This window comes from Oncorhynchus mykiss, chromosome 27, assembly GCF_013265735.2.
Source record: "Oncorhynchus mykiss isolate Arlee chromosome 27, USDA_OmykA_1.1, whole genome shotgun sequence".
Lineage (NCBI taxonomy): Eukaryota > Metazoa > Chordata > Actinopteri > Salmoniformes > Salmonidae > Oncorhynchus > Oncorhynchus mykiss.
In genome coordinates, this window is record NC_048591.1 from 7514024 (window position 1) to 7531465 (window position 17442).

General features: G+C 44.4%; 1 protein-coding gene across 6 annotated transcripts; it reads left to right on the forward strand.

Annotated features, from left to right (window-relative positions):
* The first annotated feature begins 1800 nt into the window (after window positions 1-1800).
* On the forward strand, window positions 1801-17420 carry LOC110507446 (transmembrane protease serine 4). 6 transcript variants are annotated; one of them, XM_036964695.1, is made up of 13 exons: window positions 1801-2090; window positions 8372-8426; window positions 8583-8726; window positions 9101-9253; window positions 10243-10369; window positions 10530-10649; window positions 11528-11571; window positions 12358-12520; window positions 12738-12904; window positions 13307-13402; window positions 13545-13687; window positions 16003-16152; window positions 16326-17420. In XM_036964695.1, the coding sequence occupies exons 3-13, from the start codon at window positions 8600-8602 to the stop codon at window positions 16335-16337; spliced, it is 1302 nt and encodes a 433-aa protein (XP_036820590.1). In that variant the 5' UTR covers window positions 1801-2090; window positions 8372-8426; window positions 8583-8599; the 3' UTR covers window positions 16338-17420. The 6 variants fall into 6 exon arrangements, with proteins under 6 accessions (XP_036820590.1, XP_036820587.1, XP_036820589.1 ...); XM_036964692.1 differs by lacking the exon at window positions 1801-2090 and adding an exon at window positions 4214-4710; XM_036964694.1 differs by lacking the exon at window positions 1801-2090 and adding an exon at window positions 6810-6995.
* Window positions 17421-17442: the final 22 nt, after the last annotated feature.

Below are 17442 nucleotides of genomic sequence, written 5' to 3' on the forward strand. Positions count from 1 at the left end.
CATTTCACAGTAAGGTTGTTGTATTCGGCGCATGTGACAAATTTTGATTTGATTTGATTTCTCCCATTCTTCTCTGCAGATCCTTTCAAGCTCTGTAAGGTTGGATGAAAAGCGTCACTGTGCAGCTATTTTCAGGTCTCTCCAGAGATATTCGAAAGGGTTCAAGTCCGGCCTCTGGCTGGGCCATTCAAGGACATTGAGACTTGTCCCAAAGCCACTCCTGCATTGTCTTAGGTGTGTGCTTAGGGTCATTGCCCTGTTGGAAGGTGAACCTTCACCCCAGGTCCTGAGCACTCTGGAGCAGGTTTTCATGAAGGATCTCTCTGTATATTGCTCCATTCATCTTTCCCTCGATCCGGACTAGTCTCCCAGTCCCTGAAAAACATCCCCACATCATGATGCTGCCACCACCATGCTTCACCGTAGGGACGGTGCCAGGTTTCCTTCAGACGTCGCTCTTGGAATTCAGGCCAAATAGTTCAATCTTGGCTTCATCAGACCAGAGAATCTTGTTTCTCATGGACTGAGAGTCATTTAGGTGCCTTTTGGCAGACTCCAGTGTGCTGTCATGACATAATCCTGTCTCAACCTCATGGCTTGGTTTTGCTCTGACATGCACTGTCAACTGTGGGACCTTATATAGACAGGTGTGTTCCTTTCCAAATCATCCAATCAATTGAATTTACCACAGGTGGACTCCAATGAAGTTGTAGAAACATCTCAAGGACGATCAATGGAAACAGGATGCACCGGAGCTCAGTTTCGAGTCTCATAGCAAAGGGTCTGAATACTTATGTAAATAAGGTATGTTTTTTTTCATCTTTAATAAATGTGCAAAAATGTCTAAAAACCTGTTTTCATGTTGTCATTATGGGAAATAGTGTGTAGATTGATGAGAAAAAAAAACTATAATACATTTTTAGAATAAGGCTGTAACGTAACAAAATGTGGAAAAGGGGAAGGGGTCTGAATAGTTTCCGAATGCACCGTATATAACACACAAAGTCCTATGTTATCTATTTTAGCCTTGATGTTAAATAACATGAATAACATGAACTGTTCCCTTATATTGAATACCCCTTATATTGAATACCCCTTATATTGAATACCCCTTATATTGAATACCTCTAGCACACAGACACAGGTGGTGGGTAAATCAAATCAAATCAAATCAAATTTTATTTGTCACATACACATGGTTAGCAGATGTTAATGCGAGTGTAGCGAAATGCTTGTGCTTCTAGTTCCGACAATGCAGTAATAACAAGTAATCTAACTAACAATTCCAAAACTACTGTCTTGTACACAGTGTAAGGGGATAAAGAATATGTACATAAGGATATATGAATGAGTGATGGTACAGAGCAGCATAGGCAAGATACAGTAGATGGTATCGGGTACAGTATGTACAAATGAGATGAGTATGTAAACAAAGTGGCATAGTATAGTATAAAGTGGCTAGTGATACATGTATTACATAAGGATACCGTCGATGATATAGAGTACAGTATATACGTATGCATATGAGATGAATAATGTAGGGTAAGTAACATTTATATAAGGTAGCATTGTTTAAAGTGGCTAGTGATATATTTACATCATTTCCCATCAATTCCCATTATTAAAGTGGCTGGAGTTAGGGTAATGTGTGAGTGAGGCGACACAACATACTGACCAGAAACTAGTCTGAATATGTTAATCATTTCCCTGGACTCGTTCTCATTCAACCAAGCCAAAAAAAAAAAAAAAACAGAGGGGAGAGAGAGAGAGAAGTGGGATCACATTAAATTAATATTGTGAAGTCTGCTCCCTAGGGAGGCAGGCTTGAGCAACACTTCAAACCGAGAGAGAGGGAAGGAAGCAGGAAGAGAGGCTAGATTCTGGGATTGAAAACGTGTGTATTTAACAGTGTAGGGACAGAGGGAAAGGCAACCATACTCAAAGCTCACACCTACCTCCGCAGTCTTACTATAAGCATCCAGGTTGATCGCTGAAGACCACCAGGCAAACACTGACCCCAACAACCAGAGACCACCTGATCAGGACTGAGGGTAAAGGACTGACAGGCAAAAGGGACTGGTTAACCTCATGTAAGTGACACATTTTGGTCATGTTAATGTTGTCACATTGTATTGTTGAGTATGCTAGTGTCACGAAATCACGTGGGGGGCACCATTGCTTGTGCAGACTTGACCTTCTTTCTACATGACAGTCTTGAGATTGAACAAGCTGTTACACAGCATCCAAGGGGTTAAACGGTTGTTGAACCTCATCAAGTTTGGTGTGTCTGTTTAACAGAAGCCAGGCCAGATCGCTAATATTATCCGCAGTAATAGGTTGGTCAATACCCCCTTTCAAAATGAACTTGCAATGAGATCCAAAATACTGTTTGTGAGATACTCAAGGTTAGGCATTGTGTTTATTGGGATACAACAATAAACAACTCCACAGATTTAACTTGAGCACCGAGGGTAACATTAGTTCAGCTGTATCAGTATGGTTAATATTTAACCCCTCTCAGACAGTCCAGTACAGACTATGCGTACATAGTGTCCTTGAAAAATGCACCCCCAACGCCCCACGAATCAACCTCATGGAAAGTGTGTCTGTTGTGATGGAGAGGAGGGGATTTTTGACAGTGAAAGGAGCTATAGTTTGACAGATTGTGTCATTGCTGTAGTTCAAATCTCTATTTTCTTCCTTCACACGTTTGTTTTACGAATCCCTCACTCACTATCTCGGTCTCCCTCCTTCCACACTCTCTTTTTCAGCGTCTGAACATTTCAGTCACATTGGTGGGTGACAATAACCTGGACAATTAATGGCAATATGTTGATTACACTGTACTGTGTATCACCCATTTGTTATCTATTGCTGACATAGGGCGGCGCACAATTTGACCAGTGTGGTCCGGGTAAGGATTTGGCCCGGGTTAGGCCGTCATTGCAAATAAGAATTTGTTCTTAACTGACTAGTCTAGTTAAATAAAGGTTCAATAAAAATAATATTATGAATGTATTATTCAATAGATATCTTGGCAGGGAGTCAGGCTCATTAAAGGAGGCCATGCCCTAGTGAACTTTAAAACCAATAGAAATCTCGGCAACTGCATCACTTCCTCATTCTGAAGAGGGAAGAAGTAGCGTGGTGAGAGGGTCAGGGGTCATAGCCCTTAACAATTTGGATCATCATAGATTACAATCAGCTTCTGTTCTCAACAGAGGACCAATCTATTTTATCCTGTCCCCCTTCTCTCTCTCTCTTATATATATATATATATAGTGCTCGGACAACACAAAACCACATAGGTTCTGCAAAGTAAACCAGGCAATTTGCACGTGCATAGACTGTTTTTACTGTGTTGACTACTTGACTACATTGTATACCTCCGGTATAACTACTCTATCCTTTTTTAATAAGATTTGCTACAAAGCCACAGATCTTTATTGAAGTAAGAGATCATTTGTTACTAGCTCGAAAATGTCTAGCAATTCAGCATGGTTCAAATCTGGCACATAGGAAAGTAGGTTATTGAGTTATGAATCACTAACAGTATGTCATGGGGCCGTTAGTTGAAATCAAAGAGAAGTGGACCTACTGTATTTTTGACCATTGACTGGAAGGAAAGAAATGTTGAGAATCCAGTACAAGGAAACTGCCCGATCCTTTACTCCACTGGCACAATCCAAACATTTACAGGAATTTCCTCCATGTACCACATATAGCCTGAGGGGTGGGGGGTGGGGTAGTGGGTATTGTAGCAAGCTTTTAGCAATATGACTGTCAAAACCCCTAGTGAGGAGGGTTTCAAAAAAGAGGAGTTACAGTATAGACAGTTTCTGTCCCCAAAATATTATTGTGATCACGTATCCCATTCCTGGGTTAAGAAGCATATGTCCTCTGGCTCAGCGAGCAACGCCAGACTGGCGCTCCAACTGATACCAACAAGACAGGACTGGCCCACGACCTGACCTGAATGGTGTGTGTGTGCGAGCGTGCGTGCGTGCGTGCGTGTTTGTCAGTCTGTGCTCGTGTGACTGTTCCTGTGTGTGTGTTTTTTTCTCATACATTCATGAACGAGAGGTAGAAGAACTGAAAAGGACAGCGCTAGAGCTACAAGGATCCACCGAATCAGGAAAGGCTGTTTGTGGGAGGAGAGAGAGAGAGAGAGAGAGAGCGAGAGAGAGACGGAGAGAGAGAGAGAGAGAAAGAGAGAGAGAGACAAAGAGAGAGAGAGAAAGTATGCAGGTAGATAGACCAAGGCATTAGGTGTCCTATTACAGATACTAGTTTGGTGTTGTTTTGTCAGCAGGGGCTGGGTCATCCACAACAAGTCCATGTGGATTTCAGCAGCACGGATACACACAGAAACACACCGGCAGTCATTAATACAGCAGCAGATTTTCACCGCAGCCGGACAAGTTAGGCGGCCTGCATGATAGATTAAGTACCACTGCCTGTGAATTGAGAGACAACGAATAGGGTAGGAGAAGGACGAGAGAGAGAAAGACAGGGAGAGAGAAGAACCGTACGGACCGGCACAGAGTTGCGAGAGGTAGAACTTCAGAAGCAGAGGGAGAGAAGGCACAAGGCGAAGGGGAAGGGAGAGACTGTTGAAGGGAGTTCTACTTGCTCCAGAGACCGAAGGGCAGTGCATCCTCTGTACCCTGTGATCTGGGCCAGCTGAGAGGGGACTTCTGCACCATGGATGTGAGTAGAGATGGAGACTACAGTCTGGGGAAAATAGGGGATCAGGCTATTCACTTGTGGAGTAGTATCGGTCACCTGTCACTCAGCTCTTACTGTGGACTCGTACAGCAGTGGTTTACAGGATCACAGTGATGGGACTTTAGGGAAAACATATGGGATACCATGCCCATGTTTACCTGTGTTTAGTGAACAATTGTTATACATGCAAATAGTCCCTTGCAAAAGCAAGCGATCCTCAAGTGCATTTGAAAGTGTTACCATGTTAGTATTACTGTGTTTCTGCTGACAATATCACATTTTTGTGAGTTCTACACTGCTGGTCAAAGGTTTTATAACACCTTCTCATTCAACGGTTTTACATTGTAGATTAATGGTGAAGACATCAAAACTATGAAATAACACATATGGAATCGTGTAGTAACCAAAATATTGTTAAAAGTTCATTTGTAGAATTACTTTCCTTCTTAAAGCGTTTGAGCCAATCGGTTGTGTTGTGACAAGGTAAGGGGTGGTATATAGAAGATGGCCCTATCTGGTAAAAGACTAAGTCCATATTATGGCACGGACATCTCAAATAAGCAAAGAGAAACAACAGTCCATCATGACTTTAAGACGTGAAGGTCAGTCAATATGGAAAAGGTGATGTTTTGATGTCTTCACTATTATTCTAAAATGTAGAAAATAGCAACAACAAAAAAAGACAAACCCTTGAATGAGTAGGTGTTCTAAAACTTTGGACCGGTAGTGTAAAAGTGGGAAATAGACAGATTAGGGTTCTTGTGATTGTACACATCTGTCGTTGGTGGCAGAAATGCTAAGTGACCAGTGTTCAGTTTGTGTAGGAAACTGGTGTGCGTTTGTGTGTGTATGTATGCCTGTGTGTGATCATGCAAATATGTGTTGTTGGAGAACCCTGCCTTTGATTACAACTCAAGTCTAGCTACTCTAAAGGTCTTTCTTGGTTTAAAAAAAATATATATTTATTTTTGTTGCTTTTACCAGGTAAGTTGACTGAGAACACATTCTCATTTACAGCAACAACCTCAATAGTTACTGGGGAGAGGAGTGGGATGAATGAGCCAATTGTAAGCTGGGGATCATTAGGTGACCGTATGAGGGCCAGATTGGGAATTTAGCCAGGATACCTGTTTCACGTCCCATCCAAAAGACAGCCCCCTGCACAGGGCAATGTCCCCAATCACTGCCCTGGGGCATTGGGAAATTATTATTTTTTAGACCAGAGGAAAGGGTGCATCCTTCTGGCCCTCCGACACCACTTCCAGCAGCATCTGGTCTCCCATCCAGGGTACAACCACGACCGACCCTGCTAAGCTTCAGAAGCAAGCCAGCAGTGGTATGTAAGGTGGTAAACTGCTGGCACTCTAAAATACAATCCACAATGAAGAGAGAGCACCTTTTTATACACTAAAGTGAAACATGCCAATTGATTTTATCGGTTAAACCTTCTGTGAGCCAGTTCTGCTTCCCAAGATGCTTTCTCAATGCAAACTGGGTCTAGTCCCATTGTTTACTATTCTGCATGTGCCAAACGACCTGAACACACCTCTGTCTCCCTCCCTCACACATGCATAGACATTTGCATACTCTCTCTCTCTCTCTCTCTCTCTCTCTCATATTGACCTAGATTAGTTGACCTAGATTAGTTCCTACATCTACGTGGAGAGTTCCACCAACCAGCAGCATCTCCATGACTCATGCAAATCATACAGGATCTTTCTTTCCCTCTCTCTCTCTCTGTGTGTGATTCAAATTAACACTTACGTACAGTGAGCACTGTTCCCTCTAAATTTCGCGCGTTCGCGGCCGCGAACCTCCTGCAGGACCACCGCACAGAGGAAATGCCATGTAGCGCAGAAACAGACCCAAGCGATTGAACTTCACTGAGTTCGCCTTATTAGTTTGCACTATATTATAGATCAACTTTTTTTCCCCCGGTGATCGAATCAACATTATATCAGACACCCTTCAATGCACCAAACCAGAACAAGTCTAACTTTGCAAGATTGAGTCTTTGATTTTGTGGCAGGCAGAGCCAGAGCGCAATGGGGAAGATTTAAATTGGTGGGTGTAGCCCGCGAGCGGCGTTTCAATCACCGGCGAGTGAACGCGTTTTTCAGATCAGACCGCAAAGCAGCAGTTAGCGAGTTATCGACCCTTGCCTAGATACATATAAGTCAGCAATGGGGAGTTACTGCTTCCAACAAAAGGTGTAGGCTACACGTCAAGCCGTATTTGAAAAGCCAGTCCGGTAAAACATTTTTACAGTAGGTCTTGTTTTTTTGTTGCTTTAGCACCATATAGCTGATTCCCCCCCCCCCCCCCCCCCCCCCAAAATCAACGCTGATGATGAGTTGGTTATTTGAATCAGCTGTGTAGTGCTAGGGCAAACAACAAAATGGGACCCCAGGGGAGTGTCTTTAACTGTTTCAGATTGTAGTCAGTTAAATGAACAGTATATGTATATCTCACTTCCCCTTTTCTCCGAAGTTGTGGTTGTTTGGCTATTCTTCTCCTCTGTGTTGCTAGAACCCTCTATTTTAGTTTCCAATATTAGACCACACTGTCTCCATGGAGAATAGACAGGAAGACTTCACGCAGATGAAGGGATTTCACTCGCAACTGAATTGTTAAAGTGAAATTACGGGACATATATTTATTCATTTATTTTAAAATACCCTTTGAGAATGTCTCACTACGGTATTGCTTCACCTCAACACATACAGACAAGCGTTTGATTTTGGGTTATATTTAACAAACTTTAACATGTTTTGTTTCTGTAATGGTAAATCTGTAAACAAAAGCACTGAGAGCTTTAACTACAGAAGACCAACAGCAGTTGTTACCCAGCCACCTAAGAGCCCAGTCCCTCACTATAGCCACCAAGTATCTTGTCCCTCCATACAGTATAACCCTCCATATCTGCGGCTTGGGTTCGCAGTTGGTGAGTGTGTCAGACAGTCCGTAGACTGTGCATGGAATGTATTAGTGACAGATTTGTATGGTATTTGTGGACCGGTTGGCGAGATCGGACAGAATAGCCGATACTGTAGATACCTAACAGACTGTTTGAGACACGAGTCACTGGTATTTTGGGATGTTGTTGTTTTTGGTCCAGATGGCTGTTTCACCAGTGAGCAGGTTTCGTTCACTGAAGCTATGACTCATGACAGTTATGATGGCTGGTACTTGTGCTTGCTGTACACTTGAATGTGAAAGCTGGGGGGGGCAGAGCTGTCAATGACATAACTTGAATTAAGTGGTTTATAGCGTGCATGATTAGAATGCTGTGTTTATAGCATGATCCACCATTCAAGATCTATTGTCCTTTAATGGAGTGGAATAACTCCGCATAAGGCAACTACACATTGAGCAGAGTACCACACCTGAGGATGTGTCATACAACTATCTCTGTCTTTGTGTCAGACGGGCCTGGGAACTGTGCTCACAGCATTAGGCATGACAGTCACAAACAACTTTGATGGGAGGCACGCTGTTCCGTGTGCGTGTGTTCTTGAGCCAATCTGTCGTGCCTCCCCTCTCTAGGCCCTAGAACCTCACAAACTCTTACACAATGTCCCACGTTCTGCACCGAGCACAGTATAATGCCATTTGTCTCATTCTGTCGTCTCTCTCTCGCCAGACTGACACCTGCCTTGCTGAAGAAAGCAATATACCATTAAATCCTAGGCAACAAGGTAAGCCATTGTAGTGGAATTGATTAATTTTGCAATCATATTGTACAAGTATTACTTAATATGCAATAATTTACTGTCCAATTATGCTTTAGTTGCATGTGTCTATGTGTTTAAATAGCTACAAAATCCTGATTGTTCCGTCTTCCTCTCCCCCAGTTGAAGTACGGCCTGGTATGAAACGAAAGCCCATGACGGCTCTGAACTCCCAGAAAGAGAAGTCCTCGTCGAGGAATAGGGTCCTGATCACTGTGTTGATGGTACTGGTAGTGCTAGGGATCCTGGCCACGGCTGGCTACTTCAGTGAGTCCAGCTTCGAAACCCATCATCTCTGCATCCCAGACGGCACCCTGCATAGTGCACTGCTTTTGAACAGGGCCCATAAGGATCAAGAGTAGTGCGGTCAAAAGTAGTGCACTATGTTGGGCATAGGTTGCCATTTGGGACGCAAACCCACCTCTACACCCTCTCCTCCCCCTTAGGTAACACAAGACATACTAGTACTTCTCCCCTGTACAAATACTCAGTGATTCACAATGAAACCATAGCAACATTATGGAATTTGATTCCACAAACTTTTTTTAAAAGTCAGCAAACTTCTTTTTTTTTTTTAATAACCTGTCTTCTCTACTCTCTCCTCCTTTCATCCCTCTTTCGCCTTTCCTTTCTGTCCTCAGTCGCGCAGCTGATCAACAGTAAGTACTTCTTCTGCTCCCGGTCGGTGAAGTTCATTTCCCTGGACAAAGCATGTGATGGGATGGTGGACTGTTCAGGAGGAGAGGACGAGCTCACCTGTGTGGCCAGCATGACGGTCAACACTACCTTCCCAGGTAAACACGCACACACACACACACACACACCACTCCATCTATATATCTTTATACATCTGTCTCTGTCACTTCTATACGTTCAATCTCATTCTTATTCTCTCTTTTTTTCTCTCTCGGTCTCTTTCCTTTTCCTGTCTCTCTCTCTCTGTGATGCGCACCTCTGCATCCTCTCTCCCTCTCTCTGTCTCTCTCTCTCTCTCTCTCTCTCTCTCTCTCTCTCTCTCTCTGTGTCTCTCGCTCTCTCGCTCTCTCTCTCTGTGTCTCTCGCTCTCTCTCTCTGTGTCTCTCGCTCTCTCTCTCTGTCTCTCGCTCTCTCTCTCTGTGTCTCTCGCTCTCTCTCTCTGTGTCTCTCTCTCTGTGTGTCTCTCGCTCTCTCTCTCTCTCTGTGTGTGTGTCTCTCTCTCTCTCTCTCTCTCTCTCTCTGTGTCCCTCACTCTCGCTCTCTGTGTCTCTCGCTCTCTCTCTCTCTGTCTCTCGCTCTCTCTCTCTCCCTCTCTCTCTGTGTCTCTCGCTCTCTGTGTCTCTCGCTCTCTCTGTGTCTCTCGCTCTCTCTGTGTCTCTCGCTCTCTCTGTGTCTCTCGCTCTCTCTGTGTCTCTCGCGCTCTCTCTCTCTCTCTCTCTCTGTGTCTCTCGCTCTCTCTCTCTCTCTGTGTCTCTCGCTCTCTCTGTGTCTCTCGCTCTCTCTCTCTCTCTCTGTGTCTCTCGCTCTCTCTCTGTGTGTCTCTCGCTCTCTCTCGCTGTGTGTCTCTCGCTCTCTCTCTCTGTGTGTCTCTCGCTCTCTCTCTCTGTGTGTCTCTCGCTCTCTCTCTGTGTGTCTCTCGCTCTCTCTCTCTCTCTGTCTCTTGCTCTCTCTCTCTCTCTCTCTCTGTCTCTCTCTCTCTCTCTGTGTGTGTCTCTCTCTCTCTGTGTGTCTCTCTCTCTCTGTGTGTCTCTCTCTCACTCTGTGTCTCTCTCTCATTCTCTCTCTCTCTCTCTCTCTCTCTGTGCAGTGCGTCTGGTCTCTGAGCAGAGTGTTCTCCAGATCTACAGTGCCGGGACAGGATGGAGGAGTGTGTGTAGTGAGGACTGGACCCAGCAGCACACAGAGAAAGCCTGTCAACAGCTGGGCTACACCTAGTGGGTTCACTCACTCACTCACTCACTCACTCACTCACTCACTCACTCACTCACTCACTCACTCACTCACTCAGCAGCTTAGCTACAGTTTCCCCCTTAACATATTGTGCTTCTCTTAAATGTATTGAAAATGTCTCTCTGTCTCCACTCGTTCCCACAGTAAACCCAACAGTAGTAGTATCTCTGTGCAGAACTTGTCCTCGTCCCTGAAGACAGGACCGTTCTCAGGGGTCAGGGTCGCAGCTGAAACCACCCCCTTTTACCAGACTGTCATTGACCGGTAAGTATTAGAAGATGGGTCATATTGAGCCTGTAACTGTGGTGTTACTGTCTATTGTATTCTGATATTCACTCGGACACTTTCCAGCTATGAAAAGGGGAACCGAAATGGATCAGTAAAAAAATGTGTACAGTGTCTCGGTATCAATATGGTTGGATAATTATCTTGATCGGTGCAGTAAATGGAGAATTGAAACAAGTCAAAATAAATGTTACCCACTTTGGGTACTTCTGTCTGTTCTTGTTTTATGATACTCGTAAGTACATGACTATGTTGACCATGTCTGGATCACTGTCACACGGTTTACTGTGCAGTGTTTGTGTTGGTTCCCTCCCATCCTACTGCCACTGTTTGTAGTAACATGGCAGTTTAGGCTCAGGCAGTTGTGACATGACGAATGGAATGCATGACTGCCACTGATGACAGATGGGATGGCACCGCCCTGTCTGTATACTCTAAAACAGCACCAGGCACTGGAAAAACAGATCAGTTGTCCTCTTTTTTTTTCTCCGCCTGTAACTCTTTTTATTTTTTTGTCTCTCTACTTGTGATGTGCACCTCCTGCGACATCTTTCTCTCTCGATGTGTGTCTCTGACTGTCCTACTTTCTGTTTTTCTGACACAAACAATTTTGGAGTTTCTGTTCAACCCCCCCCCCATCCTTGTTTCTGTAATTAGAGGAAACAAGAAGTACGAGTATTTTATGTCTGGCAGAATCTGAACCAACACTGAAGATTAACTCTGGAATCAGACTCTTTGTGTACCTATAATGTTTGGTAATTGTGTTCTGGGTGTGTTTCTTTGCACACAGCATACGCAATGTCTTTATACCATGTGTATGTACTGTGTGTTGAATTCCCCTCTCTGTTTGATTCCAGCCAAGTGTGTAACTCAGAATCCGTGATCTCCCTGACCTGCTCCGGTAAGTTCTGCTCCGGTAAATACCCCACCTCACACTCGGTCACCTCCCTATGCCCCACTATTAGACTCCTCCTCTGACTACTCATTGGGAAAGTCATCCAAGTTCTCTAGGAGTTGAATTATACAAGGGAGAGAGACAGAAAGACTGAGACTGGAGAATGCAGGCAAACTGGACAGGATCCAGGCAACAAGCCACTTTAATGGGTCAGTGGTAGCTTGAGTGTGTCATTTAACTGACAGGTAGCAACGCTAACTACCAAAGGGCTACTTTGAGTTCGCTTCCAGCACTAATTCTACATTTACTCGTCAAACTACCTTTGTGTGCCTTAGCACTTTACAAAACTCTTCAGTGGAACTAACTGTCAGTGGAACTAACAGTGGAACTAAGTGGTGTTGGAGGGCCAGTAGGAGGCACTCTTTCCTCTGATCTAAAAAAATATCCCAATGTCCCAGGGCAGTGATTGGGACACTGCCCTGTGTAGGGTGCCGTCTTTCGGATGGGACGTTAAACGGGTTTCCTGACTCTCTGAGGTCATTAAAGATCCCATGGCACTTATCATAAGAGTAGGGGTGTTAACCCCGGTGTCCTGGCTAAATTCCCAATCTGGCCCTCAAACCATCACGGTCACCTAATAATCCCTGGTTTACAATGGCTCATTAATCCCCCTCCTCTCCCCTGTAACTATTCCCCAGGTCGTTGCTGCAAACGAGAACGTGTTCTCAGTCAACTTACCTGGTAAAATGACGGATAAATAAACTCTCTTTCCCCTGTGTGTGTGTGTGTCAGACTGTGGAGAGCGGGGGCAATCGGACCGTGTCGTGGGGGGTGTGGATGCGTCTATAGAAGACTGGCCGTGGCAGGTGAGCCTTCAGCAGAACGGACAACACACCTGCGGAGGGTCACTGGTGTCATCACGCTGGGTCATCACAGCAGCACACTGCTTCTCTGGGTCAGTACCACTGCACATCCAATACAAACTATATACACTGTAGAATATGTGTGAATATCTACAACTAGCTTAAACAGACATAACACATGTAACTCTGACCATCCAACGTGGAAACTCCCACAAGGTCTGCAATTGTATAATAGGCTTAAGTATCTGGTGATAGAGACCGAGGCCCGGCTGTTAACCCCTGTACCTCTTCTCTCTCCTGGTCCTACAGTAGTAAGAAGGAGCTGAGTCGCTGGCAGGTGGTGTCTGGGAGGACTTACATGGGCACCCTGGGAGGCTCATATGTAGACAGGATCATACTGAACGGAGACTACAATGCAGCCAGCAACGACTACGACCTGGCCATGATGAGGCTGACCAAACCCATCACTGTAGGAAGTATGTCACTTCCCCAACGTTACATTTTAGCAACACACAGACTGTGGCACTGAATTTGCTGGACAGTTCCTAGTTTTCGCAAAGGCTAGACATAGGAGAAGCCCCATCTCCACCTATTCTGGTTTTGAATGACTTCCCATGAGGAACATTTCTCAGCCCTCTCAAAAATGAATGCTACAGCACTACACAATGATATGGAAATATGTATTTGTAAAAGCAGATTCTGGGAAGAGAGAATGCATTCAGGGTAGATTCTGACCTCTAGTGGCCAATTTATCAAACTGTCTATTTCAGTGAGTTGCAACATTGGACATCCCTCTAGGGAAATACTGTATATTTAGATTGTAGTCTGACGTATATTTGAGGAAGTAGATGTCAATAAAGTTATGTTTCCTCCACCAGACTCTCGTCGGCCCGTGTGTTTGCCCCCTAAGAACCTGGGCCTGAAGGCAGGAGACTCTATGACGGTGACGGGCTGGGGCTACCTCCATGACAAGGGTGAACATACAACAAACAAAACTACCCTTCCCTTTCTCTCACCCTCTTCATCTCTATCCAACAAGCACATGTACTAAAATGTTAATAGTCGATTTCCCCTCTTCTCCTTCTCATCCCTCTGTCACCTTTTCTCTCCCCTCAGGTAAAGTGTCTCCTGTCCTCCAGAAGGCAATCCTTCCCCTTATAGACAGTGATCAGTGCTCTAGTCCCACTGTCTACGGTGACTCAATTACTCCCAGAATGCTTTGCGCGGGTTACCTGGAGGGCAAAGTGGATGCATGTCAGGTACAGTGCCTTACAAAAGTATTCATCCCCTTGGTGTTTTTCCCATTTTGTTGCATATACAAACTGTAATTTAAATGTATTTTTATTTGGATTTCATATAATGGACATACACAAAATAGTCCAAATTGGTGAAGTGCAATGAAAAATATTACTTGTTTCAAAAAAAAAAAAAAAAAAACGGAAAAGTGGTGCGTGCAAATGTCTTCACCCCCTTTGCTATGAAGCCCCTAAACAAGATCTGGTGCAACCGATTACCTTCAGAAGTCACATAATTAGTTAGATTGAACACAGGTGGACTTTATTTAAGTGTCACATGATCTTAGTATATATACACCTGATCTGAAAAGCCCCAGAGTCTTCAACACCACTAAGCAAGGGGCACTACCAAGCAAGGTCAGGGACAAAGTTCTGGAGAAGTACAGATCAGGGTTGGGTTATACAAATATATCCGAAACTTTGAACATCCCACAAAGCACCATTAAAATCCGTTATTTAAAAAATGGAAAGAATATGGCACCACAATAAACCTGCCAAGAGAGGGCCACCAACCAAAACTAACGGACCAGGCATGGAGGGCATTAATCTGAGGCAACAAAGAGACCAAAGATAACCCTGAAGGAACTGCAAAGCTCGGACCACTTTAAGCCGTACACTCCACAGAGCTGGGCTTTTATAGAAGAGTGGCCAGAAAAAAGCCATTGCTTAAAGAAAAAAAGAAACAAACACGTTTGGTGTTCGTCAAATGGCATGACTCCTCAAATATATGGAAGAATATGAGACTAAAATTGTGCTTTTTGGCTATCAAGGAAAATGATATGTCTGCCACGGATTCCCAACACCTCTCTTTTTTTTGTGTGAATTTTACCCCTTTTTCTCCCCAATTTTGTCATGTCCATTTGTTGTAGTAGTTACTATCTTGTCTCATCGCTACAACTCCCGTACGGGAGAGACGAAGGTTGAAAGTCATGCGTCCTCCGATACACAACCCAACCCAGCCGCACTGCTTCTTCCGCACTGCTTCTTAACACAGCGCGCATCCAACCCCGACACCAATGTGTCGGAGGAAACACTGTGCACCTGGCAACCTTGGTTAGTGCGCACTGCGCCCAGCCCGCCACAAGAAATCCCAAGTTTACAATTGGCTCATTCATCCCCCTCCTCTCCCCTGTAACTATTCCCCAGGTCGTTGCTGCAAATGAGAACGTGTTCTCAGTCAACTTACCTGGTAAAATAACGGATAAATAAAAATTTAAATAAAAAGAGTCGCTGGTGTGCGATGAGACAAGGACATCCCTACCGACCAAGCCCTCCCTAACCCGGACGATGCTAGGCCAATTGTGCTTTGCCCAACGGACATCCCAGTCGCGGCCGGTTACGACAGAGCCTGGGCGCAAACCCAGGGTCTCTGATGGCACAGCTGGCGCTGCAGTACAGCGCCCTTAACCACTGCGCCACCCGGGAGGCCCAAACCCAACACCTCTCATCACCCGAGAACAACATCCCCACAGTGAAACATGGTGGTGGCAGCATCATACTGTGGGGTTGTTTTTCATCGGCAGGCACTTGAAAACTGGTCAGAATTGAAGGAATGATGGATGGCGCTAAATACAGGGATATTATTGAGGGAAACCTGTTTCAGTCTTCCAGAGATCTGAGACTGGGACGGAGGTTCACCTTCCAGCAGGACAATGACCATAAGCATACAGCTAAATCAACAGTCGAGTGGTTTTAAGGGGAAACATTTAAATGTCTTGGAATGGCCTAGTCAAAGCCCAGACCTCAAGCCAATTGAGAATCCGTGGTATGACTTAAAGATTACTGTACACCAGCGGAACCCATCCAACTTGAAGGAGCTGGAGCAGTTTTGCCTCGAAGAATGGGCCAAAGTCCCAGTGGCTAGATGTGCCAAGCTAATAGACATACCCCAAGAGACTTGCAGCTGGAATTGCTGCAAAAGGTGGCTCTACAAAGTATTGACATTGGGGGGTGAATAGTTATGCACGTTCAAGTTTTGTTTCACAAAAAATATATTTAGCATCTTCAAAGTGGTAGTCATGTTGTGTAAATCAAGTGATACAATTACTTTCACAAGCCACTGTAAAGTAGAATGTTTGGTTTGAGAAAAAACAGAAGAGAACTAAGGTAGCTTTTGGCGTGAATAAATTCAATGCCTTGTCATGTAAAAAAACCAAATGGGATGACCTTATAACATTTTATTGAGTATAGAATATCCAACCTCAAATGTGGCCTTTGACATACGTGTATAGTGCCTAATTCCAGTGTACTTAATGCCACTGTTGGGTCATGTGTTGTAGGGAGACAGTGGTGGTCCTCTAGTGTACCTGTCAGAACAATGGCAGCTGGTGGGGGTGGTGAGTTGGGGGATCGGCTGTGCCAGAGAGGGTCAACCAGGGGTCTACTGCAACGTGGACGATATGCTCAACTGGATCCACACTGTCATGGAGGTATGTACGCTCACACAGGAGAGGCAAGGAGCTAGTGCATTTTAAGAGTGTTTCATTTTACTTTGTACTATGTAAAGTCTAGATGTTGTATGCTGCTGCCCTGAAAACCAAGACTAATAATAGTGTATCGTACACTATGCAATGGTTTGACCATGTGTACTTTATTGTTCTAGAAAAACCCTTGACGCCTCAAAACATGACCAAAAGCCAATGCTCTATTGGGTTGGGCCACCTGAATGGATTTCAGTGGATCTACATGGAGCTCTGTTATGGGAATAGAAGAGGAATCCTCTTCGAAGTGCAATTTAAAACACCTACAAGAATACATAACACACACACACACACACACACAAATTTAACTTATTGTATAAATGTAACAGGTTCTATAACAGGTTGTTTACAGTGTGACATGTGCCATTTTCGGTGCCTCAGGGACCACTGACGTGGTAGTGTAACAATGTCGCTGGAGACGACAGTCGGTCTAGGGCTGCGTCCGAAATGGCACCCTATTGCCTTTATAGTGCACTACTCTTGATCAGAGCACCATGGTTCAAAGTAGTGCACTATCGAGGGAGTAGTGGGCCGTTTGGGACGAAGCCTGGGCTTTCCACATGGCTGAGTACTTTTGAGACAGGACTCTCACCAAGTGCCTCTGCTTTCTTTTTGTCAATGAGGTTGCGAGAAGGCAGCCATACACCAACTGTACTTGACCACGTTTTATAAATGTAAAGTCGTCATGTGACCACATCTTTATGTGCTTATTGACATGCATTGCACAATGTTCAACATGTTCACCCAACTTTCCATGGGTGAAATGTCTTCATGAAAATATATTGGTGATGAAGTTTTGTCATGCAGTTGAAAATCGCATTTTACCTCATGTTAAATGATCCTCAAGTACGGTGCGGTGACGTGAACCTTTCTTCATATTATGTGTCATTGGAGGGGGCGTTAGCCGTACTGTACATACCGTCATGGATTCACTTTTACACTTTCAGGTGGTCAGACCTATTCACTATGTGCCGACAGATTTCCATTGGGCAATCGGAATAATCCTTACTTGCACTACATGTACACGGTTCTGATTTAATAGCGTGTATTTTTTTTTTAGACATTGTGAACATTTGAGTGTTTTCTTTAAATATTGTTTACTATGTAGAAATGGTTGTCTGTGTAAGATAGAAATGTGTCTGTATTTGTTGGTACGTTTGATAAAGGGGATGCCTGTGTTCAATAAATGATCAGATTTGGATTGGGATGAACTTTGAGTGATGGGATGTCTCGGCAGTG